This window comes from Panthera onca, chromosome E1 (genome assembly GCF_046562875.1).
Source record: "Panthera onca isolate mPanOnc1 chromosome E1, mPanOnc1 haplotype 2, whole genome shotgun sequence".
NCBI classification, from domain to species: domain Eukaryota; kingdom Metazoa; phylum Chordata; class Mammalia; order Carnivora; family Felidae; genus Panthera; species Panthera onca.
In genome coordinates, this window is record NC_138352.1 from 41,931,024 (window position 1) to 41,940,257 (window position 9,234).

The following is a 9,234-nucleotide window of genomic DNA, read 5'->3' on the forward strand; positions in this document are numbered from 1 at the left end:
TCTTCCAGTTGTAAGTAGTTTTATGACAGGTAATAAATACTCCTAGTAGGGGAGAGCTCCCTTGTGCATCACAAAGAATGGATGTGAAATTTTATGTTTTAATATAAATTAAATATTTGGACTCTGGACTTTGCCACTGGTTTAGAATGAGAAAAGAATGTTAACTGAATCATACCAGTACTTGTCCACGACCTGCATTTCTAGCATTTGCTCTAGGCACCCATACAGGTGGCATTCCTAGAAGCCAGAGATAAGCTATATCTCTCTCTCCAGGGCTCCATCAAGTTACACTGCAGAAAGTGTCCATTGTCTTATACTGACATCTGCCCTGAACCTTCACCCTATAGTGTTACTGGCTTTAATCAGGTTATGCTGGAAAGACACAGCTTGGGCCATGTGTGAGTTCTTCTCACCTTCTAGTCTCACCTGGCTGGGCAGTCCTTTGGTGCTTTGTGTCCAAAAGGCCTTTTCCTGCCAGCTGCCTTGCCAAAGACATTTGAATGACACCAAGCTGCCAAACTACTCCCACAGCAGCTCTAAGTACACATGAGCAAGCAACAGCTCCCGCCCGCAATCCAGGGCTGCTGCAGCCACCAGTGGCATGGGGCTCCCACCTACATCTCAAGCCCTGACAGATGTCACGGGTTGGTTACCAAACCGTGACTAAGAAACCTCAGGGCCACAGAGAACTTCCCACATTTACTACCTTTGGGCATCTTCGATTCCCCACAAACAGAACAGGTCAAGTCAGCTTGAAATTAACCCTAAAATTTCAACTGGGATATCTGCATTTAGTTCCTTTAAAAAGAACAAAACCCTCAGGTGCCTGGGTAGCTCAGTCAGTTGAGCATCTGACTTCGGCTCAGGTCATGATTTCATGGTTCATGAGTTTGAGCCCCACATTGGGCCCTAGTGCTGACAGCTCAGAGCCTGGAGCCTACTTCAGATTCTCTGTCCCCCTTTCTCACCGCCCCACCCCTGCTTGTGGTCTGTCTCTTTCAAAAATAAACATTAAAAAAAAATTAAAAAAAAAAAGAAAACCTTACTATTTAATATGTTGATTTATTTAACGTAATTTCAAGCAATTATGAACTAAGGATGAACAATGCAATTTATCAGAGAATCACATCTTGATTTTATTTAGCAACACTGAGGAAGTTTTAATTCAAATGGGTATAAAACTTGACAAAAGATATCATTTGTAATGTCTAACCTGTACCAAAATTAAAACATTTAAAGACAACTATCTGAATGTCAAGTTCTCTCTCCATAAAGGGCTTGCCACCTTGAGTGTCCCCCATCTTGCCCGAAATCCATGCCACAGTTTTTGACATAAAGACTTATGCGGCCTACCCTACATCAGGTGGCCTATGCCCTGGAAGTCACCACCCTTGCTCACAGGACCCCACACTAGCTGTTCTCCTGGGAGGAGGAGCAGGCAAGTTCTGAGAGCCACGCACATGATTGAGCAAGCAGCACAATAATCCATCTTAAGAATCCTCATCCTGGGATGGTTCCACAATCCGTAAACAGCAGTCAGCAAACTCTACAAACAAGGGTTCCTGCATGCAGGCCCTCATGAGTTTTGCCTTGTTATCCCCCTGATCGAGGCTGACCATCAACTGTCTAAGGTGTGGATTGAGCAGTAGGCTTCTTAATGCTGCAGACTCCCCTTAAAAATGAACAAGAAAGCCAATGTGAGTTCAAGTGGGAACAGATGGAGATAGCTAAAAGCTAAATGTTTCTAATGCAACAAATATCAAGAGTGCTGTATCCCCCTTAACCTTTAAAACCAAGAACTGAACCAATGCTTCACATAAATAAGGTGAGATCAGCATATCAAAGGATTTCCAAGTTAAATGCTATCACAGATTCTTGTTCTTGGTATCTCTGTAAATAATTTAACTTTATGCCATTTCAATTAGGAAAAAATATTTTACCAGGACAAATATAAAAAATAATAGCACTAAGCTGTTGGCATGTTTTTGTTCTTCATAGGCCTGAAGGTTCTCACTGGGTGAGGACAGTTACACTACATACTCTGAATGCTGTTTAAGCAAACACTTGATCCTTGCAAAGCAGGATCTGTAGCAATGAACGGACACACACATCTGCATGGTACTTTGCAGTTTGAAAAACTTTTCACACCTACTCTCATATCTCAGCTTCACCCTCAGTATAACTAATCACTACCATGGGAATGGGTACCAAGCAGTCAGCCTACGTTGAGATGGAAACAATGAAAATTTCCATCTTTAGAAACTACACTGGCTTACTAATCACACACAGAACAGAACTGCTATAAGGACTGACTGCACAGTCCTACACAAACGCTGGGCATTGTTAACACCTGCATCCCTCTGAAAAATCAGATCCTGGGATTGCCCAGTCTGCATTAATGGCTAGACCATACACTGTGCCCTGGGTACATGGGAATAAATGTAGGCCCCTGCCCTACAAATTGGTGTGGGAGAGAGAAATTACTATAAAATATGAGTGGTGTATTACAAGGCCTGATGGGAAGGCAAAAAAGGGCTTACTTCTGAGAACAACAAAAAGTCAAGAGAAGTTTAGCTGAGGAAAGGTAACCTGAACCAAGCCTTGAGGGAAAATTTTGTCAACCCACAAAAACAGGATTCCAGAGCAAGAGAGTTGTAGGCAGGCTGGGAGGTGTTGAATGAAGCCCTCAGTGTTCACAGAATCATGCAACATAAGGGCTCTGCACGCCATACTCAAGTGCAGCTGACCCTGAACAACAGGCTTGAACTGCACAGGCCCACATATACAAGGATTTTTTCCCCCCTAAATACAGTGCTGTGTTTCTCTTCCTTATGATTTTCTTAACATTTCCTTTTCTCTCATTTATTGTAAGAAGACAGCATATAATACATATAACATACAAAATATGTTAATCGACTATGTTATATTGGTAAGGCTTCTGGTCAACACTAGAATATTAGTTAAGTTCTGGGGGAGTCAAAAGTTATACACAAATTTTCATTGCATGGTAGTTGGGGAGTGAAGCCGAACCCCAGCACAGTTCAAGGGTCAACTGTATTTATTAATAACCAAAAAATCACGTTATTCTTTGGATTAAATGTTATCAGTAATTGACAAAGAAGTAAACACAGCAAAGACTTACCTAAATTCTTTAAATTCTGCAAAGAAACTCTGTCCTCTTCCTCATCACTACTGAGAAAATCAGCTACAGAGTCATCATCATCATCTGAGGAATACAGAACACAATCAACTAATTAGGACTAGAAACAAAACCTAGATGCCAGATTTTAACAACTACTGCAATAGATTAAAAATGTGCACACAAGTGACAATAGCAGGACAAAGTAGGTATAGACAAAACAAAAATGACTTTTCTGGAACTTATAACTGTACCAACATTCCTCTTTTTGGAAAGGGAATGAAAGCAAAAGCAAAGAATTAGTGACTTTAACAAGCACACCCTAGTATTCACATACTTGTTTATTCTATGTGTCTCTGTGGTCTTCTGGACAGGAGCCTGATTTTCCAATTCCTATCACCCCAGGTCCCCTCACTATAGCTCCAGCCCTGTCAGGACCCAAAAAACTAGGTGTTCTATAAAAACCTGCTAACACAGGGGCACCTGGGTGGCTCAGTCGGTTAAGCGGCTGACTTCAGCTCAGGTCATGATCTCTCAGTCTGTGAGTTTGAGCCCCGCGTCGGGCTCTGTGCTGACAGCTCAGAGCCTGGAGCCTGTTTCAGATTCTGTGTCTCCCTCTCTCTGCCCCTCCCCTGTTCATGCTCTGTCTCTCCCTGTCTCAAAAATAAATAAAAAACGTTAAAAAAAAAATTTTTAAAAACCTGCTAACATGAATGCCCTGTGCTTTTAGCATGGCCAGAAATTTCTGGCACTGCCTGAACCCAACAAGGAAGTTTCTCAAAAGGCAGAAATAGGCTATCCCCATGCTGTGAATGTTCAGGCAGCAGGAGGGGCTGCTTCCAGAGACTGGCATGGTACATGAAACCCAGGAGATACTGAAGTGTGGATAAATGGATGAGACAGCCCACTCCCACAATAAATCCATAGAGCCCCAGCAGCATGAAGGTGACCTAGGCCAAAGGCAGTCGCCCACCCAAGCCTAGCTCAGGTGAACTGACAGCTCCAGCCAGGCCCATGGAGGGAAACCTGAAGCCATGACTGGAAAAGGATCCTACCAGCAGGGTCCCCCCCCCCCCCCCCCATCCCCAAACCACAGCTACAGGCTTTATCCCCTCTGCCTCTGTCCTCCTTGTTTCTTGCCCTTAACAATACCTTCAGGCTGCTCTATAATACATAACAGGTGCCCCACTCCTGGTGCTCCAGGCTAAGGAAGGTGCTGCTCCTTAATGAAGCCATCGTTCCTGACTCCCTGCCCCAACCCACATCTCTTTCCTTTCAGCTTCTTTTATTTGAAACCTTTTCCTAGGTTGGCTGGTTTGAAATCAACCAACCCACCTTTGTCTTCTGCAGGCTTTATAGTTTTTGCAGTAACAGCTGATCTTTTTCTCTCAATAGGACGAGTTTCAGGGTTGCACTCCTCTGAAAGAGACACAAATCAGGCGCACATCACTTCTACTTTAGCAACAAGGCTGCACCTCTCCACCAAGCCAGCATCTAGGTGGGAAGCTATGTTCAGGGTAAGGGATGTGGGTAGGGATGATGGATGCAAAGGAAATGAGGGATCAAATCACAGGGCAGTATCCAGAAAACAAGCAACCCTGGGCTTGGCAGAGGGTGGAGGAAACAGGTCTTGTGTATCCTGAGGATCTGTCCCCATCCAACTTACTCTGCAGAACCTCACAGGGCTTTCACCAAGATCAAGTGGCACACTGACTTCAATTACCAAACTATTTTCTCAGCAGTTTCAGACACTAAATTTGCATGTGCCACGTGCCAATTACACAGATAAAGTCATCAGGCCCCCATCAAGGGGCTGAGTCTTAGAGATGGCAGTTGGAGAGATGGAGAAAAGTCTGATTTACATCACCTGAGAGGGCCGGGAGACAAAGAGGAGGCACTTTCAGGTGGAAAGAGCATTCCTGGCAGAGGGAAAGGTCTACAGCTGGACCAGACCCCTGAAAGAACAGGGTCAGGAGCAACCACATGGTGATGAGCAACTACCAGTTGATTGACAGGGCAGGCCTGGCAGGAGGCTGGGGCCCACACAAGTGGAGGAAGAGCAAAAGAATACCACAAAGGGAGGTTGGCCTTTCTTCCCAAGACCAGTGTCTCTCATCAAGGGCACCGTGGTGTTCAAGAACAAAAGGTCTTTAATGGTGTGAGTCTCACACACCACAGGCTGTTTATCTGAGTCAATACCAATTGCCAGAATTGCCCCCCAACCCTCCTCAGCTACTGTAAAACAGAAACAGTGTAACAGTGCGTCTCCCTAGGGAGAGCAATACCCAAGTTAAGAATCACTGGCTTCCTTTCTTAGAGAGGCTGGAGTGTTCAACAAGGGAGTTAATTACTCAAATGTGCATTTCAGGAAAGACCTTGGCGGCAGCCCGGCCACACAGTTGAGAGCTCCAGATTGCACCAGATTGCCTTAGGGATTCTTGGGCCACCCAGGGCTGCACAGCCAGAGCAAAGCCTACCCAACCCGGCTCCACAACCCTATTTCCAGCAAAGCGGTTCTCCTTCTTTCCTATCTTGAACCAAAAAGTTTCCTTTGAAAATGCTCCACGGTCATTAGGGTTAAAAAAAAAACAGCAGGGGGAGGGAAGCAGCTTGAAATGGACCTCTGAGTCAGAGTCTGGAAGGGGGGACACGAGAAGCAAAAAACCAATGAGGAACTTTAACAAAAGAGTCAACCCAGCATGCGGTCGCGGCAAAGGGTCCCTGAGGACTGAGAAGAGACCCCGAATTGGAGTTAAAATGTAGACTAATCGCTCCTTATTGTAAACAGATCTACCTCGTTGTTTCTAACAAAACATTTTTGAAGGAAAGAAAACGTTCTCGTTAACCTCAGCAAGAGCAGCTTCTGCGTCAGAATTCTAAGATGAAGAAACTACTAGGGTCGACTCTGTCAGACCAAAGTAGCCCAGTATTTAAAATAAGAAAGAAAAGAAAAGAAAAGAAAAGAGAAAGTCTATAAAAGAAAAGGCAGGGCAGAAGTTTTCACTGTTCGAAACCCGAGGAAGCATTCACAAGTAGAGGTTCCCCGTGGGACGAGGCAGGAATTGACGGGGGTTGCCCGCACTAGGGGAGTGCCGGGGGCTCAAGCGGGGCGCCGGGGTCTTACCTTTGTGCTTCCGGAAACATCCCACGGAGCAGCTGCAACAACAGAGAACACAACCGCGTCAGCCCGGAAAGCCTCGCGGACCCTCCCGCAGCCCCCGCCGGGTCCCCGAGCCGCCCCGCAGGCTCCACCCGGCCTCCTCCCCCACGACCCCCACTCTTACTAGGGCACACGGCAGGCGGGGCAGCGGTATTTGGGTTTCTCCAAGCAAATCACGCAGACGACAGCGCTACTATTCAGCGACGCCATGGTCGCTCCCCAGCCTCACTCTCACCCGCAAGCGCCAGTCTCTGACGGAAGGTACCACGTGCACGCCCTTTTTTTTTTCTGTTTCCTTAACCCGGACCAATCGGCGAGCAGCACTTGCTGGCAGTCAAAAGCAATGGATCGATCCTGCTCATTGCTCCAGTCCTGATAAGTAGACAGTCGATATACTCGATGCGCATCCAGTAGCAGCTTTGGCTTCCAGGATTAAGTCACAGTTGTCGTTGGAGAACTTGCTATGTATCCCTGTCCTGTCCCTAAGGGCAAGTCACTGTTACTCTCCAATTCTGTTGCCCCACATGTAAAAAGAATACGTGGGACTAAATGTCATTTACCTTCTGGCTTGGACTTTCTGAATCTTGCAAGGGCACTGGGTTCTCACCCCCACCCCGGCCCCCCACATCTCGTTTGCTTATGTCTAGCAAATGAGAAGTCCAGACCCTGGCCAATTAGATCCATCGGCTAGATCGAGTCATGTACATGTGCTTTTCCCAGCATAGGCCCTTTTTCTCTCAGGGAAGAAAGATGAGACTTGACAACTGCCAAATGTTTATTGAGCTCCAAGTGACAGCAGTGCACTGCCCAGAGGCTGGGTTGGGGACACCCAGGCAGTAGCAGCCACAGCCTCTTCCCTCTGGGAGTTCAAAGCTTAGACCTAAGGCAGGAGAGAGAGGTGAAAGAGAAGAGACTCTGTCTTAGGGTCCTGCCGGTGTTAGCCTGCACTTGCACAGCCCTGAGAGAGTGCCTCTTCAAATTTCACAACATACACTCTTCACTTGACTCACCCAAGTCACAGCCCTGCGTGGGATATCTTGGTCAGGGAACAGACGAGTAAGGTCTGGCCCAAAGATGGGGACCTGGCCTAATAAGTCTGGATAGGTAAACTGTGATGGGCCTTGAGTGGCACCTCAGGCTTTGGGAATAGACGATCGTGTTTTATTGACAGGCTATGTCTCCTTGAAGCCCTCAGTACTGCCCAGCCTAACCAGGGCTCCCACCCCACATTGTGCAGTGCCCACCTAGGGCCATAAGTCATTCTCACTCCTAAGTGCCTCCTCCCTGTGTTGGCCCATAAGTCCACAGAATCCCACTACTATAGGGCCCCACATGACTGTCATTGTCTTTGTGGATAAATCTGTTATGACCAAAGCAGCTGTTTGAGTCTTGGTTCAAACCCCTCCCTGAATATGTGACTTTTACCCTCTCTGAGGATTCTCACCTATTAGTGTGGATTTTCAGGCCTACTTTCCTGAGCTGTTGAGAAGCAGAGAGAAGACCATGTATAAAAATGTTTGTAATTTGAAGCACTACAAAAGGCTATTTATGTGATACCCAGAGTCTGTAATTTCTGGATCTTGGGTCTGAACCCTATAAATGCAGGTGTCAGGCCCCAAGTCCCTCAAGGTTAGGGTCCTGAACAAAGCTCAGGCCCCTCCAAAAGGGTTCTGCCATCAGCCTCAAAGGGCCACATTTGGGTGGGCAGAACAACTATCCATCCCTCTCTTGGCTTTGCTAAACTCTTCCTGGGACGCTGTCCAGTCCATAGTGCTGAAGTGGCATGGCTCTCTACCTGCCTTGGCATGCAGCTGCCCCTGTGTAGACCAGGACCAGCCTGAAATCCAAGACATGTCTACACTGACCCAATAATCAGAAGCATTCCCTGTATTCTTCCACAGTTGTAACCATCCCAGAACCATTCCAGAAGGTTCACAAGTACCTGAGAAGGCCAGAGATTAGTGATTAGCACACTTGGATCCTGTGCCCTGTCTGGCACCCGGTAGGAGCTTGCTGTGTGTGGACATCACCACTGCCCACTCCATATTCTTCCTGTGAGTTGTGTTTGGAGGCTGAGGCCATAAAGAGTCTCCACAGTTTTCAGCATTCAAACCCTTCTCACCCAAATCCAAGCCACGCTGATTCCTCTACCTTCGGGTCCAAAGGTGATGACATCAGCAAAAAGAGAGTTTCTGGAATTCCTCCCATGCACATTCTGCCCGGTAAAGACACTCTTCTACTCTGGGAGATCCCCAGCTCTCCCAGACAGCCGCACCCCTCCTGCTCCAATGTCCAGGAAAGGAAGTGACTCAGGCGATGAGGTTGGGGAACACCAGGAGGTCAAGCAAGCCCAGTATGCAAGCCTCTTGGCAATGGCTAGTTCAGAGAAAAACGACACGTATGACTCCAAGCCCAGCAACTACATGTCCACACTGATAAAGCTAAGCTTAGCAGCACCCTGGTTTTCCCTGGACCCCCACCACGCCCATCCTAGCGGCTGTCTAAGGCTGTGTCGCGCCTCCCCGTGCCCGACCTGGAGAGAGGTGAGGTAATAATCAAGGCAGAATGGTTTTCAGAGCTCCACCGCCTGGCAGGCTCTGTCCAGCGCATTCCGGGAACCAAACCCAAAGTCTGGCGCTGTGCGTGGAGGTCCAGGCCCGGCACCCAGCACCGCCAGAGGGCGCTCCAGGCCCACACTAGCCCTGGAGTAGCTGCGCTCCAGCGGAATTGGAGTAAACTCCACCCCATTCCTGGCTGGAGACTAGGCTGTCTTGCAGCACCGGGAAGGGTAAACTCAGGCACTGGCGCGCACCTGGAACACCGCCAAGTGGCAGGAAAGAGCGTGGAGAGCGAGATGCTGAAGCTGGCGACCGGATGGGCAGGAGTGTCTCCTCCACAAAAACAAGGTGCATATCAGCAGAGGTCCCCAAAGGCA

At 47.6% G+C, this 9,234-nt stretch overlaps 1 protein-coding gene across 2 annotated transcripts; it reads right to left on the minus strand.

Moving 5' to 3' along the window:
- Positions 1 to 1,056: 1,056 nt before the first annotated feature.
- ZNHIT3 (zinc finger HIT-type containing 3) lies at positions 1,057 to 6,568 on the minus strand. 2 transcript variants are annotated; one of them, XM_081791234.1, is made up of 5 exons: positions 6,424 to 6,568; positions 6,264 to 6,295; positions 4,475 to 4,558; positions 3,143 to 3,223; positions 1,057 to 1,672 (listed from the first exon to the last, which is right to left on the minus strand). In XM_081791234.1, exons 1-5 carry the CDS (start codon positions 6,507 to 6,509, stop codon positions 1,491 to 1,493), a joined length of 465 nt encoding a protein of 154 aa, XP_081647360.1. In that variant the 5' UTR covers positions 6,510 to 6,568; the 3' UTR covers positions 1,057 to 1,490. The 2 variants fall into 2 exon arrangements, with proteins under 2 accessions (XP_081647360.1, XP_060502583.1); XM_060646600.3 differs by having other exon boundaries at positions 3,143 to 3,226.
- Positions 6,569 to 9,234: the final 2,666 nt, after the last annotated feature.